This window comes from Talpa occidentalis, unplaced genomic scaffold, assembly GCF_014898055.3.
Source record: "Talpa occidentalis isolate TD23 unplaced genomic scaffold, MPIMG_talOcc4v2.1 talOcc4.3, whole genome shotgun sequence".
Taxonomy (NCBI): domain Eukaryota; kingdom Metazoa; phylum Chordata; class Mammalia; order Eulipotyphla; family Talpidae; genus Talpa; species Talpa occidentalis.
Window position 1 is genome coordinate 47,556,428 of NW_023603184.1, and position 16,975 is coordinate 47,573,402.

At 38.8% G+C, this 16,975-nt stretch overlaps 1 protein-coding gene and 1 pseudogene across 8 annotated transcripts in view; both read right to left on the reverse strand.

The window, feature by feature from the left end:
- LOC119255682 (disks large homolog 2) overlaps nt 1-16,975 on the reverse strand; it is an 811,058-nt gene that overhangs the window by 158,999 nt on the left and 635,084 nt on the right. For all 8 annotated transcript variants that reach the window (XM_054699571.1, XM_054699570.1, XM_054699569.1 and 5 more), the window contains one exon: nt 16,840-16,954. In XM_054699571.1, coding sequence (XP_054555546.1) covers nt 16,840-16,954 — 115 coding nt within the window. The remainder of the gene's footprint in view (nt 1-16,839; nt 16,955-16,975) is intronic.
- LOC119254131 (solute carrier family 25 member 36-like) lies at nt 5,397-11,269 on the reverse strand (annotated as a pseudogene).

The following is a 16,975-nucleotide window of genomic DNA, read 5'->3' on the forward strand; positions in this document are numbered from 1 at the left end:
TGGTGGCACAGCAGTTGAGCGCTGGGCTGCGAAGCTGCCCGCAGCCTCTGCAGTCCTGGTTCGATCGAGGGTCCCACATGGTGCGCAGACCTCTCCTGCCGCCCGCTGCTCCCCTAAGCAGTGTGTTTCTTCAGTCTACCTGTTCTGTTCCCCGCTCTGGCTCTGGTGAATTCTCTCACCCTCCCGCGCTTCTGACTGTACCCAGTGCTTGTATAAATAAATAAATAATTTTTTTTAAAAAAAAAAAAATCACGTACTCTGAAAGTTGGTAGTAAATGAAATACAATGCAAACACTAGGAAAATGTACATATGAGTTACATGCTTAGCTATGTCTACAAGTGTGTGGACTGAGACAAGGACTAGAAGAGTAGATGGCTTTATACCAGAGCCTCAGATGCCTCCTCTGAAAACTATGGGAAAACAATACTGACTTATCAGACCTACTCTATCAAATCAAACATATGAAAGCCCTTCAATGAAGTCACATGGCATCATGGGTAGGAACACAATCCAGTTTATATTCTAGCCCTAGTTTAGCTTCTGCTAGGTAAACTTCAAACCAGACCTCTCTTCTCTTTATAGGGTATAAAAGTAGCACTTTACTCATAGGATTCATGTGGAAATTAAATAAACCACATAAGGGACATAGTAAGTGCCTGGCAAGGAATAGGATGTAATTGTTACCAAAAGCAAAGGCATCAAAAGTACAAATAAAAAAAGTGGAAATATCAACACATCAAACTAAAAAGTATCCAGGCAAAAAATGAAATCATCAACAAAATAAAAAAGCAATGTACTAAATGAACAGGATAAAATTTTTGCAAAACATACATCTGATAAAGGGCTAATAATAGTAAAAACATATAGAACATTATTATCATTCAGAAAATACTAATAAAATCACACTGAAATTATCAACATGCACTTGCTATGTAATAGCTATTATCATAAAGATAAGACAGAAAGGTGAATGAGGATGTGGTGTAAAAGGTTGCTGGGGCTGTGAATTGGTGTAGTCACTGTCATGAAAAACAGTATGGAGGCTTCTCGAAAATTTAAAAGCAAAACTACCATGTGATCCAGCTATTTCACTTCTAGATATCAATCTGGAGAAAACAAAAATACTAAGCAAAAAGCTATAGTACAAGCTTGCAGTTAAACGATAATTAAGCCATAGGGGTAAAATGTACAGCATAGTGACTAGGGAAAATAATACTGAATTGCATATTTCAAAGAGCATACATTTTAAGATTTCTTTTCTTTTTTTTTTTTTTTTTTTATAGAGGCATGTTTATTTATTTATGTATTTATTTATTTGCTTGTTTTGTTTATACATGCACTGGGTACAGTCAGAAGCGCGGGAGGGTGAGAGAATTCACCAGAGCCAGAGCAGGGAGCAGAGCAGGCAGAAGGACCAAAGTACACTGCTGAGGGGAGCAGCGGGCGGCAGGAGAGGTCTGCGCACCATGTGGGACCCTCCTCCGGTGGCTGGGGAGCAGCCGGGGATCGAACCGGTGCCGCAGAGGCTGCGGGCAGGTTCGCAACCCAGCGCTCAACCGCTGCGCCACCGGGGAGGCCCTTAAGATTTCTTTTCAAGGGAAACATGGTAATGGATGTTAACTAGACTTGCCGTAGCAATCATTTAGCAACATGAACAAATGATCGTGTTGCACACTTGAAACTAATGTTACATGTCAATTCATTTCTCAATAAAAAATAGGTGGCACTTATGATTCATTATTTTTTACTCTATTTTTAAAGTGCTTGTGAATATTTGTTATCATTAATGTTCTTGTTGATTTATCACAAAAAAGAAAATGGATTTGAAGTTTAATTTCCATTTAATATATTTTGTTTGGCTATATGATTTTCTTAAAATGTTTACATTGAGGTAAACTTGGTTCACAAAACCATAAATGCTTTAAGGGTATATTCGCACATCTCTTATCACACCTAACACCTAAAGGTCCCTAATCTTTGGGGGCCCCCCCCTTTTATTTACTCCCTCCTCCACTGGTAACCTCCATTCTTCAGTCAGATCCCCAGGGTTTGTTTTGTCTGTTCCTTTGCTTTGTTTCTTTATATTCCACATTTATGAGATCATTCAGTATTTGTCTTTCTCCTCCTGACTTGTCTCGCTTTAGCACAATCCCCTCCATTTCCAATCATGTTGTCTCAGCTGTGTAGTATTTCATGGTGTCTATGTATCCCGGATCTATTTTGGGTTGTTTCTATAACTTAGAAAATTGTGCTGCAATGAACATATATACCTTAGATAATGCAATGAATGAAGATTGTAGGAATTCATTAGTAAGCTCTGTATTGTCAATATTTTCTCCACTAATTATATAGTTCTATTTCTTTTCATATTTTCAGTATTTACAATTTGCGAATGTTTAGATTGATGTAAGTTACACACTATTTACCCACATTACAAAGCACTCTGGTTTGTATATAGAATATTTACATATTTTACTGATACTAAGAATATTCATGTTTTCCTGATAGAATATTGCATATTTGTTATTTTCAAACTCCCTAAAGGACTTTGTTTAGGTATATTTATTGCATGTAGTAAATGAGTGAATATTGGTTTATGATTCGATATACAAATGTTTTTCCTTATAAAAAAATGAACATATATACCTTAGAATTAGTGTTTTTGCATTTGTCAGATAGATATGTAGAAGTGGAATTGCTGGGTTATTTGGCAGATATATTTTCTATGTTGTGAGATACCTCCACATTGTTTCCCATAGAGGCTGGATTAACCTACATTTCCACCAACAGTGTCGAAGGGCTCTTTTTTCCCCATATCCTTGCTAACACTTGTTTCTGTTATTTTTATATATAGGGCAGCCTCACAGGTGTAATGTGATATTTCATTGTGGTTTCAATTTGCATTTCTCTGATAATGAACATTTTTTTTTTTTCCTCATGTTTGTGTTAGCCATCTGTATGTTTTCTTTGGAGAAGTGTCTTTTTATATCTTCTGCCTATCTTAATTAGGTTAGTTCCTGCTTATTATATTGTATGAGTTTTTGGTAGTTTTTGTATATTTGCCACTTTTCAGATATATAATGTGCAAATCTTTTCTTCCATTCAGTGGGTGTCCTTTTACTTCAATGATAGTTTCTTGCACTATGCACAAATTTTGTAATTTGATGGAGTCCTATTTGTTTATTTTTGCTTTTGTTTCCCTTCCTGTTGTAGTTGACTATCCAAAGACATGAATGAAGTTAATGTCATGTAGCATGTGCCTATGCATTTATGGTTTCAAGTCTTTAATCTATTTTCAGTTAATTATTGTGCATGGTGTGAGATAGTTGTCTAGTTTTTTTTTTTTTTTTAATGTGGCTGTCAATTTTCTCCAAAACTATTTGTTGAAGAAACTTTCTCTTGGCACCTTTGTCATAAATTAACTGTCCATATAAGCATGTGTTTATTTCTGGATTCTCAAGTGGTCTGTGTGTCTATAATACCATACTGTTTTGATTACAAAAACTTAGCAGTGTAATTTGAAATCTAGATGCATAATAGATACTTTCAGTATTCTTCTCTATTGTCAGAATTGCTTTATTTGGGGTCTTTTGTGGTTCCATACAAATTTCAATACTGTTTGCCCTATTTCTTTGAAGAATGACATAGGAATTTTGATAGGGATTGTATTAAATCTAACTATTGCTTTGGTTAATGGGCATTTTATTTTAAGATTTATTTATTTAGGGGAATATTTAGGGCCTCTATATATTATGTCATCTGCAAATAGTTATAACTAATTTTTTTTCAATTTGGATTTCCTTTATTTCTTTCTCTTGCCTCATTGGTCTAGCTAGGACTTCTAATACTATGTTGAATTTATAGTGGTGACAGTGGCCATCCTTGTCTTGTACTTGCTCTGAGAGAAAAAACGTTCAATTTTTTAATCACTGACTGTAATGTTAGCTGTGGTTTTGTCATATATTACCTTATTATGTTTAGGTATGTTCCCACTATCCACATTTTATTGATTTTTAAAAACACAAATGGATGCTAAATCTTGTCAAATACTTTCATACTATCTACCTATTGATGCGATCATATTTCTTTTTGAGTACCACCCTGGAGTTTAATTATAGAGGTTTTATACACCTGTATAACAACATCCATTAACAAAAGTCTCTTAATGAAATTACTGAAAATATTTTCATAAAGGCCATGTATATAGTACATCTAAACTATGGAAAGGTACAACTGAACAGTAGCAAAATGTAAGCTATATCCTGTTAGCACAATTAATCTAAATTCATTAGATTTATGATTTACCATCGAAGAAATTAGATAGAATGAATTTCTTGTCATAAGCAGTTTGTTCATTTACAAAACTCTAAGTGAATTAGGATCACTACCTCTCATCAGGTAGCACAGGCTCAACCTTCTACAACATTTATAATTGCCCCAGATATATGTTATGTTACCTTAAAAAACTTGTAATTACCAAACTGAAAATCAATAATTTCTCTACACAATAAAGCCAATCTATATAGATCTTCTGGATATAATTCAAAGATTCATAATCTTGATGTGAAAGTAAAAAAGAAAGATTCAGAAGTGGTTGATTTTTTTCCACCTTAAGAAAATAGTATCTAGGTATTATAAGTGAAAATTTAAGTTCATAACTAATAAATCACAACAAAGATAGAGGCATTCAATAAAGTATTATAAAGTTAGAAAAGATGTCGGTCCATGATCAAATCATGGAAATGGACAAGAATCTATATTTTACTGACCTGTTTTATTCCCAAATTATTACCATTTGAATTTTTTATGTTAACGAATAATGTAAATGCTATGCTAAACATGAAGCACATGAAAGTAATGGAGGCCAAAATATTTTAAAGGTAAAAATATAGATGATACTTAAACAGAATTTCACTGGTTGTCAAAAACAGTGACCACTAATGCCCAATAATTAACTGAAAAATATTATGCCAGGGCCTCGCCAAAAAATGTGAAAATAATACTGATGTTCTCACTATCACTGTTGTTATTTTAAAATTTTACAGGAATTAAACAGAAGGCTGAAATTGGAAATTTACAATTGGCAATACTGTAGACCGTTACAGTATAGTATACAATTAGGGATGGCTTTGCTTAGAAGACTGGAAAATTACTCAGGGAATAAACAGTATCTTCTGACTACCACACATCAACAAAATCCAGCTGTGTCTTGTGGACATGGTAGAGAAAATAGCAATTTTGAGGAAGGAGTTCTTCTACAGGCATTTCCTTGGAGGCAACTGGGGTTCTCTTCACATTACTGAAAAGACCAACTAATATGGTATGATTACTTTAATCCTTACAATAGAACTTTACTTAGGCAAAATTATATGTTTCCAAAATACATTGCCTTTGTCTACCATGCTAGCTTCAATATTTCATGGCCCACTGTAATCTTTTGATTTTCCTTCTTCGTAGACGGCAGTGTGACCACCAATTCAGAGATTGGAGGTTGTCTCACCAGCTGAGTTACACCATGGTAAAGAGACCCACAGACTTCTTGAGCAACCAAAGATAGTGTCTGAAACAAAGATCTGTACTTTGATCCCTCTTCAGGAGGTATTGCTCTTCCAATTCCATGTGGAGATTCTATCCTAGCGGCCCAAGTGTTTGAGGTGGCAGTAGCTAGCATTATTCCCACAAAACCTGATTCTTTTAAACTCTTCATTACTTTCTATCACTGAAGCAGTCTTATATTCCAACAGATTTTTTGCTTAATATTTTCATAAATAACAAAATGAATAATAGTCTCTGATATGCATAAGAAGCATATGAAGTAGGTATGTCCCTAAAAAATCTACTAAGTCCTCTAAGACACTTTACCACCATATTAAAAATGCCATTCACTTTTCCCCACTGTTTCTTGCATCAAGTTATAATTGAATCTTTATAAGCCAAATGGGGTCAGTTGCTGTGAGTGCAGTAAATCGATGTTTAAATTAGCCCACATTTCTACTGGAAGGGGGCACGTCAATGGAGAGCATGAGATGACACAATCCTACTCTTAGGGGAAATGTACAGTGAATGCCTGTTATTGCAGCTGAAATTACATGTACCTAGGGAGAATCAGGAATGAATGTACCATTCAATTTTTTTTTAAAGATTTTATTTATTTATACTGGGGTACAGGTCAGAGGTGTGGGAGGGCGAGAGAATTCACCAGAGACAGAGCGGGGAGCAGAACAGGCAGACAGACCAAAGACACTGCTGAGGGGAGCAGTGGGGGAGGCAGGAGAGGTCTGCTGCGCCGTGTGGGTCTCTCACTGGCTGGCTGCGAATCGAACCCACACTACAGAGGCTGTAGGCAGCCTCACAGCTCTAGGCTCAACCTGCTGCACCACTGGGAGGCCCCCACTCAAATTTTGATTGCAGTTTGAATAAGCAGCAAAATATATTGCTCTGGAAGGGGTCACCCCAATAATGTGAAGTCTAATTCTCTAATTTTCCTAGATCATCATTCGGCAGTGGAGTGGTCCTGGAGATAATACTTGGTTGACACTGTAATAACTGTGCTAAGCTGAACCTTAGACGCATGAAGTGTCACAGGAGATGACTGCAGCCATGTGTTCACAACTTCCAGTAGCCATGTTAGAATAGCTTCACTGTGCCATGACATCCCCTGGCAAACAGATGTCCCAGTGTCTAGCTCAGTCTCTCTCCTGCAAGTCCTCCAGGTGCTGAGGCGGGACACGGATCAGCTGCCTGCAAACAGCCTGAGCTACAGCTACACAGAGTCACAGGTATGGCCAAGGGAGATGTTGGAAACTGGTGAGACCCTCTCTGTTGTTCTCCAGCCATGTCTGCTATTGCAACTTTCAACTTTCCTATTATTGATGTGGTGATTACATTAATTGTATATATTGAAACATCCTTGTATACCTGGAATAAATGCCATGTGGTTGTGATGTATGATCCTTTTAATGTATTGTTGAATTTAGCATTTAACAACAGGCTAAGATTTTGTTGAGGATTTTTGCATCTATGTTCACCAAGGATATTGCTCTGTAGTTTTCTTGTGATTTCCTTGTTTGCTTTTGGCATCAGTATATGTGGTCACACAAAAGGTGTTTTTGAGCAGTTCCTCTTCAGGTTTTTGTAAGCATTTGAGAAGGGAAAGTACTGGTTCGCATTTGAAGGCTTCGCAGAATTCACTAGTGTAACCACCTGGTCTTGGGCTTTTGTTCGGGAACTTCTGATTACTGTTTCAATTTCCTTGCTTATAATTGGTCTATTTAGGTTTTCTATTTCCTCTTATTTAGATCTAAGAATGTGTGTTCATTTCTTTCCGATTCTTAAATTTATTGGCATAAAAATGTTCATAATAGACTTATTATCCTTTGTAGTCTATGATGTCTGCAGTAAATTTTTTTCTTTCTAGGTAAATGAGTTAAAAACATGTATTCTGGGATGAATGTCACCGCGAACAGGTGGATTTACTTATCCTATCAAGAAGGGATAAGGACCTTTGTTAGGCAATGAACCATTTGCAAACTATGTGGTAATCAAGTAAAATTTTGAATAAAGTTAAATGTTCCCCCAACAGAGTGACATCCATAATTCATTCACTTGATTGATTCAGTATTTACCACATGCAGAATGTGCAGATATAGATTTTAAACAAGCAAGTATTCATCTGAGTGGTGCTCACTGTCCAGTGGAGGGGACAGGTGAGTTAAAAAATGGTGAGGTCTTATAGTAGGAATTTAGAAAACCTAATAAGGAACCAGGAAAAAGGCTGATTAATACAAAGTAAAAATCAAAATCAACAAGCAATTATAAACCAGAGACACATCACAGTGGGGGCGGGGAGGGAAGGAGAGAGGAAGGACTAGGGTCAAAATAAGGGGGGGTGCAATTGTATGGGGAATATAACCAAAATGATAATGCATACATTGTGCAAAAATGAAAAATGATGTAAGAATTATATAAAATAAAATAAATAAATAAAATATTAATTTTAAAAAATGGTGAGGTCTTCCCTGATACCTTATTTAGGTTTTCTAAATTCCTGCTATTGTAACAGGGTGGTCCTCAGGAAAGGGGGAGGTTCCAGGTTTCCTGCCCAACCCAAGGGGGGTGGAACTGAGTAGGGAGAGAAGAAGCTGCAGAGGAGACTGAGGAAGGAAGCAGGATGGAGCCAGAAGGAGACCTGAAGGAGGCGCATGGAGCCTAGAGACACGTGAAGAAACTGCGCTTGTCTTTTGGTCGTGGACTGGGTGACACAGATGTGGGTGAGACCCGTGGGGAGGTGACAATGGCAGCTTTTATCTTGATTTTGATTTTGCTCTTTTCCTTCCGGGCTTGTCTGGTTGTTTCTGACCCTTTTCTGTGGGTCCCCACTGGAAGGTGCTTTAGACTTGGGGCAGGCTTTGGGGCCTTGTTCTGGGCCAATCCCATATGGATGGAGTTTTACCCACGAGGGGACGGGTAACTTTGGGTGCTTGATTTAGAAACTAGATTCTTTGCATTTCCTGTATTGTTTCCTAGTTGTATTAAAGTTCCTTCCCATTAAAGTCTCATATGTTTTGTGTTGATGCTGCAGATGGCAGAACCCATTTAGAATAGGCAGGTTTGTGGGGTTTGGGCTGCCCCTCTCCCTGCCCTGTAACAGTATGAGTGAGACCATCCAGTATTTTTCTTTTTCTTTCTGGCTTATTTTGGTGAGCATGATCCCTTCCAGCTTCATCCAAGTTGCTGCAAATTGCATGAGTTTATCTTAAGTAAAAATCAAAATCAACAAGCAACTATAAATCAGAGACACACTATGGGGGGTGGAGGGAGGAGGGATTGTTATAGAGCAACCCGATATTAAACGGGTTCCTGGCTGTGGGTCCTCACCGCGCGCTTTAAAGGGACTTATGAATACTCTACTACAGACACACACAAAAGGGTTAATAAAAGGTTTATTTACAAGAGGAAAGGAAATAAGGAAATGTACAACTCAGGGAAAAATAGGGAAATAAAGTCTTTAATGCGTCCTACCCGATCCGACGACCTGGAAACCCAAAGTCACTCCCAGAGCTGGCCGGAGGTTCCGCGCTGGCCGAGCGCCCAAAATGGAGAGAGCCCCAAAGCCCACGTGTCTGCCTTTTGTATCCACCTGGCTGCTTAACCCCACCCTCAGGTCCCAGCCACCTTTTCTTTGGTGGTGATGGGATTGGAGTTCCAGTGTCTTTGGCTTTGACCTGGGGTGGGGGTGGAGTCCACGAGCCTGTATGGAATTAGCTTTGGGACCGCTTTTCCCCTAACAGGATTAGGGCCAAAAAAGGGGGGGTGGGGATTGTGGAATATAACCAAGATGAAAATGCATACATTGTGCAAAAATGAAAAATGATGTAAAAATACATAAAATAAAATAAAATAAAAAGTAAAAAAAATAATGTGAGGTATGCAGGTTAGATGCAGGTTAGAGGGAGCAGTTACATGGGGCAGAGGAACACAGAGGTGCCTGAGCTTAAGCAGCATCTGTAAGCTATGGATGGTCCTTGTAATACCTTGTCCTTTTTAATCATCTTCAATTGCCACTTAAGTTCATTCAACACATATTTAAAGAGTTCCTATAACACATCAGGCGCTGTTTGAAACATTGAGATTAAAGGACAAATGTCTTGAATTTATTGCCTTGCTCCTAGCCTAACCTCATGATTTAAGGTGGGGGGGGGTTCCTCAATTCTCTCACCTGTTCTCTCATTGAGCATCCTGCGCCCACCTTTTAATATACTGCTCTCTTTTCTAGCTAAAGTTTGGATTTTTGTAGGAAGTAGTAATCTGGGGCTACAGGGCATAGGGTGGCAAGTACCTCTTCTTGAAATTGGATCTTTCTGGAAATATGGTTACCATGGGTGGACGGGGGAGGCAGTTTCAAAGTTGGTAGAGTGACATTTGAGTTCCTTAGGGCAGGAAAAAACAACACCTTATTTATCTTTCTCTCCACAGTACAGTACAGTCTGAGGTGGATGGCATTGGCTCAGAAAGGATTTTCTGGCTGAATAATTTAAGAAGGCCAAATATTAATAAAAATGCTATCTGGATTCTAGATCTTGGGATAGAGGGAAAATGTGATGATTAATGGAGTGGTCACCCATGGTACTTTTATCCCTCTTCCTGTAGAAATATAAAATTAAAAACTTTTTTTAAAATTATGACCAGCCTATGATTTCAGGGGAAGGAGAAAACTCCCCCAGATCCCCAGTGACTCTTCCTCTATTCTATTTCTGGCATAAAATTAGCTGCCTGAAGACAAAGCCTTTTATTCCACAATTAAGGATGCAATTAGAAATGCAAATTCCTGAAAGAGTGAGCATAATGCTAATGAGCCTCAGGGTATACTTGAGGAATCTGAATCCACTCTGCTATAAGCAGCACCAAATTAGGAGGCAGCCTCTGAGCAACCAAAGGGGTAAAGGGACTTCCCCTTTACCTAAACCCCCCACATGGCAGGCTCTTTCAGAGACTTCATTTAACTTAATCCTAACAAGCCCATGCACTAGGTATTATGTCCATTTTGCAAATAAGAAATTCAACTTTTAACAAGTGATAAGCTGTGAAATCTGAACTAGTAGTCAGTATAAAGTATAAACCAAAAAGAAGATTTATCAGTATGAATTTAACTTGTGGTCCTGAAGGATTAACTTCATCATGGTTGCATTGCAGTTCACTGATCACGGCTTCAGTGAGAGACAACCTGGGTAAAGAATATGGCTTGGCCACCTAGAATATAGAAGAAAAACCCATAAGGATCGAGAATCCTGCATGGGATGTGCGTTCTCAAGACTGCCCAAGATATAACTTCTTTTGTCCCTGGGGTAAGAAGATGAGGAATATGGAGAATGAGATACAGGATGAAGTTCTCTCTGGGACCTGTCCTTACCCCAAGTCTCCTCCCTAAGAGGGCATAGATTGTATGTGCTTGTCTAAATTTGTCATTGATTTAGGTCTCAATTGAAAGAGAGCCAGAGTTCAGCGGATAAATGAAGGACCTGAAAGACTTTGCAGTGCCAACCAAGTCCTAGAAATTCCTGAAGCAGTACGCAGTGTCTGTGTCCTCAGACCAATCTGAATCCATGCATTTGGTGGTAGCCCCACTGGCATTGGCCTCCCATAGGATTGCTCAAAGATGTTAGTTTGTATTCTAATTTTTCTTTCACATCTATAATAGCAAAGAGAGGCTAGGAATTAATTCATTCAACAAATATTTACCAAGCGCACTTTATCCCGAGAACTGTGCATAAGGTACTGGGGACATGGTAAAATTAAGACATTAACTGGCATTTGCAGATCCAGTATTGAAGGGTATTTCCATCTTAAAGGGGCTTTCATAAAGACCAGAGTGATCACTATTTCAGTAAATAAGATTTCTGGGCAAATTTACTGTAGGAAGTCATATGAGCATGTAGTAAAGCACATGGCACAAGAGATATGAGGAAATGATAGTTACAGCAATGGTGTGCACAATCTGAATTACCTACAGACATGGATTATGAGAATTCTGTGAGAAGAAGATCTGATTATTCATCTCTGTATCTTTTTAAAAAGATTTATTTAATTATGCATACAAGAACAGGGTTACAGGCCAGAGGTGTAGGGGGTGAATGGATTCACCAGAGACAGAGTGGGGAACAGAACAGGTAGGCAGACTGAAATACACTGCTGAGGGCAGCAGTGGGCCAGACTGGAGAGGCCTGCTGCGACATGTGGGTAGCTCCCTGGCCATGGATGGAACTCATGCTGCAGTGGCTGTGGATAGCTTCATAGGTTGCGTTTAACCCCTTGCACCACCGGGGAGGTCCTCATCTCTGTATCTTTAACATCTACTGCAGATTGATACTTTGTAGGTAAAACATGGCAAAACATGTAAAACATGGTAAAACCGTGTTTTCTGAGAAAAGAATTAAAGCACTAATGAATCAATGTAGGCAAATCTTATGTTAAACAATAGGGCTGGAGGCAGAACGAGGTATATTAGTGATATTATAACCTTTGAAGCATAAACTGTTTTAGGAAGCAGAAAGTTTGAGTTACCAGTTTAAAATACGGATTTAGAGAGTCTAGCAAGATGGCACTAGAGTGAAAAGTCCAGACCAGATTTTTCTGCATATTCACAACCAAATTACAAGAAACAAGGAACATGACTTTTATTGCCAGGTCCATAATAGGTCCTGGCACAGCATTTACACTCAGAAAATGCTTGATGACTATACATAAATAAATCATAGCAATTGATTTTTAAACCAAATTCACAACAGAGAGTGTCGGGTAAATAATTGTCAGGCTTTTCTGCCCTCCCGCCATCAGCTTTGCTGATGGATCCCTGCGGTCCTGAATGCATGCCTGATGGCAGGCACCTGGAGTGGGGTGAGGGCATATGTAAGTGGGTACACCTGGGCTGAGATGGGGCTTATAAGGGCGGCGTCACAGGGATGCCAGTAGAGTGAGAGTCTGGACCAGAACAAGGAAGCGAGAGAACAAGGTCACAAGAGAACGCCTGAGAGCCCAGAATAAAGATTCACCAGGGGCTGGGAGGCCTGCCAGCCTCCTGCCGGCCCCACCCTGCACCCCAGCCTGCCGTGTATCTGGTAAACTCAATAAAAGCCTGGAAAAGCCATCAAGGGCTCCAGAACTCTCCTTCACACGTAGATTCCAGTCATAGAAAACCTGCACTGTGGCCTTCCTGCCACTACAGAGAGGTTATTTACTTGAACAGTCAAAATCAATACTTTTTATTAACAAATGAACATTTGTTTTATTAACAAATGAACACTGTGACCTATTACTCCTCACTGGTGGACTTTTTGGTTTTTCTTTCTCCCAGTGTCCTGGGTGCTGTTGCTCTCCATAGCAAAGCGAGGGTCTCTTCAGTCACCGATACTCAGGTGATCTAAATCCCCTATTACCTCTGACCTTGTCTTAGTAACATTTGGATATATCAGTAGCAGGAAAACCCTTGCTCTGTGTTACAGGGGAGCTGTTACCAGTTGGCGTGGAAGAAGGGAAGAACACATTTCAGAGACAGGAAGGCCTCAGTCTTCCCATATAAAGAGCCATCCAGTACATGCAATAAAATCCATATTCCAGTGGCTTGGGAGCTCAAGTACATCTGTGTCTGAAGAATGCATAATGTAACTTACGGAGCACTTTGAAAAATATCTTATTCAAATTTTTAGTTTACTATACAATTTATGCAACTATAAATGTTTCACAATGCAAGAAATACACCATACAAATAGCCCCATTAAACCAAGTATATCCAAGTCATTTGTAAAGAAAATGTACAGTATTATCATTAGGGACAGCTCTGCTTGTGCAGCACTACCAAAGCACTTAACGCCCCTTACAAAATGGTTAAAAGCAGGGAAAAAAGTACAAATAGATTGGAAAATATGGAGGGTTGACTTAAATTTAAAACCTGGCTCAGCGTGCTTGCTCTATTACTCTCCCTCCCTTCAGCATGTTTCAGGCAAACAAATTGCTATCACCTGGGTGGATCATTTCTGTTAGGAAAATGAGGCCAGTTTCTGCAATTCCAAGAAGATACACTCTCATATTCTGCAGAGTGTGTGTGTGTGTGTGTGTGTGTGTGTGTGTATGAGAGAGAGAGGGAGAGATAGAGAGAGAGAGAGGAGGGACAGTGGGATAAAGAGGAGCATGTTGTTGGGAAGAAGAGGAGGTAACTCCAAGGGGAAGGATGGTTTTGTGATACAAATATTCTAAGTCAGCCGGATTGTTTATTATGAAATAAAGAGGCTGCTTGTTTTCTAGTTTAGGTTTTGGCATTATGGGAAAATATGGACAATACTAAAGAAATCCTGTATGTCCTATAATACACTTTATTCTGCATAAAAACTCCCAAGAAGTTTATGTTTGAATCTCTCTGCTCTTTAATCTTTTCCTTTATCTAAGAGGCTGGTACTATGCTGACAGAAACAGACTGGGAAATGCTGCCACAGTCCCTTCAGCAGTCAGTACCACACAGGCTGAGCCCTTGCGAGATGGAGGGAATTGGGGAGAAGTCTGAGGCTGCCACCAAAGACTATGGAGTCCCTGCTGTAAGTAACATGGGGTAATTCAGGCTCCTTTTCACCTCCCACCACCAGCCTCTGCAGCCACCGACTGCAGCTTTGTTTTCCTTCCAGGTTTCATTTCCCACACACGAAACCATGTTATTGCAAAAAAAAAAAAAGCACTTAGGAGCGCAAGCATAGGGCACATGCAGTTATAAATATGGATACCCGGGCCTAGAAGCCAGACATCACCGGGGCTACGAGGCTCAGTTGCTGCCTGCCTGCCTCCCTGCCTGCTGGTCAGCCTATGTATCTGGTCCTCTGCTTCAGCATCAAAGGCATGTCAGATGCACTTAGGATTCCAGGATTCTTTTTGTTTGCCTGAGTCAACAGTGGACCTGCCCGCTTGGGATGGTTGTGCAACACCTTCCCTCCCAGGACCTCAGTTTTCCTTTCTATAAATGAAACAGTAGGTCTGTGATAGCTAAGGTAACTCTAGTCCTAGAGTTATATAAAGCTAAGCAGAATGAAGAAGAAAATACTCCAGAATGTCATTCTCAGATTAAACAGGCATGTTCCTCATCTGATATTTATATAATCAGAGAAATGCTGCTACCAATTTATTTCGAGAGAGCAACTAGTTGATTTTCTAAAATAAGCACAACCAGCTGGTAGTGGTCCTATTCAAGCACTCTAGACAAAGCAAGCATCTCTATGAAAATCCCATAGCTAAAACTGGTGTAAAAGCACCCCTCAAAATGACAAAGGTACAAATTTACCAAGTCATTTTTAGGAAGGATTCCTCTTAGACCTTGCTGGTTCATTTATTTTTTTGCCTTTTTTTTTTTTTTTTTAAGAGAGTATAAGGAATGTCTGTTTTATTACAGTTCATGAGAACAAGATCAGGGGATATGTAAGATCTTTCCCTCTGATTTTACTCGATGCATGGCCTGTATTTTTTCCAATTAATTCTATGCCTCAAAGAGTTATTAGATGCTGAGGTCAGCTCTCTATATACAAAAAAGAACATTAATAACTGAACATTGGGAATCAAATATTATTTTTGAATACTGCAGAGAAATCCTTTGGATAATTTCCTTTGAAGTGTCAGCTATTTTTAAGCCTCATTTAAAAAGCAGTTCCTCCTTTCAATGCAATTTACAACTATTAAAATGTTAAGATAGCATTCTTTATTATCATAAGTCTTCATATCTTTTGTACATTGCAATTTTATTTACTACTTTAGAGAATAAAGGTTTGATTTGATTAACACTATTCTTTTAAATCAGTCTGTTAGTTTTTACACAATATTATATTACTTCACTTAATTTCCCTAATCTTCCATAGCTGATATAAAAGGTCTAAGTTATTATCAATGCATTTTTACCAAACCTCCAGTACATTTTAACATTTTATGCATTCTACTTTTTATCAAGATACAAACAATATGGTCATTTTTCATACCAGTTTTGCTCTATTAGCATCTAATTTATATTAACTGCTTACCTCTAGCTTAATTAACCCAACTGGCTATCCCAATTTGCTACCCCAGACTAAAATAATATTTTACATCACATGATCAACAATGCAGTACAAGAAAGCAGAACAGAAACAGTCACTTTCCATAACTGTGACATCATTACAGGGCGTGTTTTAGGGTGGTTCTGAATAGTTTCACAGATTATACTGAAGTGTATCAAAATGGTCTTCTGAAATGCAGTTGGACAAATTTGGAACACTGGTATTTTGATTTATAATATCAGAACTTCTGAGATATTGGTGTAAGTAGGGACTCTATGTTTGTCGGAATGACCAGCAAATCAAGCCCCTTGAGAACTTGTGATATCTAGAATCCTGCTCCCTTCTTGGCCCTGCTCAAGCTACCTAATCACACAAAAGGTAACTTTCAAAGTGGAATCAACAGGGCAAGTCAATGCAAGTACATAAATTTGTATTTATAACCTGTACCTATGCCAGGAAAAGACAGTGAAACTGCAGGTGAGGAGAATATAACCTTAGGTGTGAGTTATACCAGATGTTGAGGCAGATGGTTAGAGGAGAATAAAGCAAGGATGGGTGTGGGTACTCCACTGGTGGAGGGATTCATTTTTGACCATTAATTAGACATCATTTTTCTCCTTTGGCAATGAATACTTTCATTAATTTTAAAAGTATACTCAACACTGATAAGGGATATTTTGAAGGGAAGTAGGTGGCTTGTGCTAAGAAGAGGTGAATGTTATAGTTGAGTGATGATGGATCTTATTCAAGAAGAGTTGGCGATGAAAGGCTGGAAGGCATTTCAAGTTCAATTAGTAATTTTTTTTTCTGGGAAATTAATTAGCTTTATCAGGCAAAGAATAAGAAACTGTGTAGCCTCAGAAACTGTGGTAATGAGATGTCACAGAAGAAAATCATTTCACTAAAGCTTGTAGGAAAAACAAAACCTATTATCTTTTACAAGAGTACTTCTGGTTTCAAATCAGTCCACCAAAGTTAATAGAATATAGACAGCAAGCAGACCAGGAGGTGACACAGGTATATTTTCTTTCCATTTGGATGGTGGTCCAATGTCCAGCGCTTTTATCCACATAATCAATTTAAGATAATAAGAACTGAAAACGTTTCTTCTCATTTTCATTGCAACTTGTACTAAGAACTTTACTTTCGATCACACAGGATCAATGAGGATGGGTTAATATGAATACATGTTCCACTGATACCAGGTGTTGCCTTTGTCTCCCCAAGCTGGATTATTCACAAAATGCAGATGACAGTAAGAAACGCTCTGGTGCCTACCTGACGTAGAGGGAGCGCTTCTGGTTGGTTCGCAGGGACCCGGACCCGGAACTCATGCTGTGGTTCATCATCTGCTCTCGTAGGTCATGGATTTTGGCCTCAAATCGAGCGTAATCTGGGAATAGAAGGAAAGTTA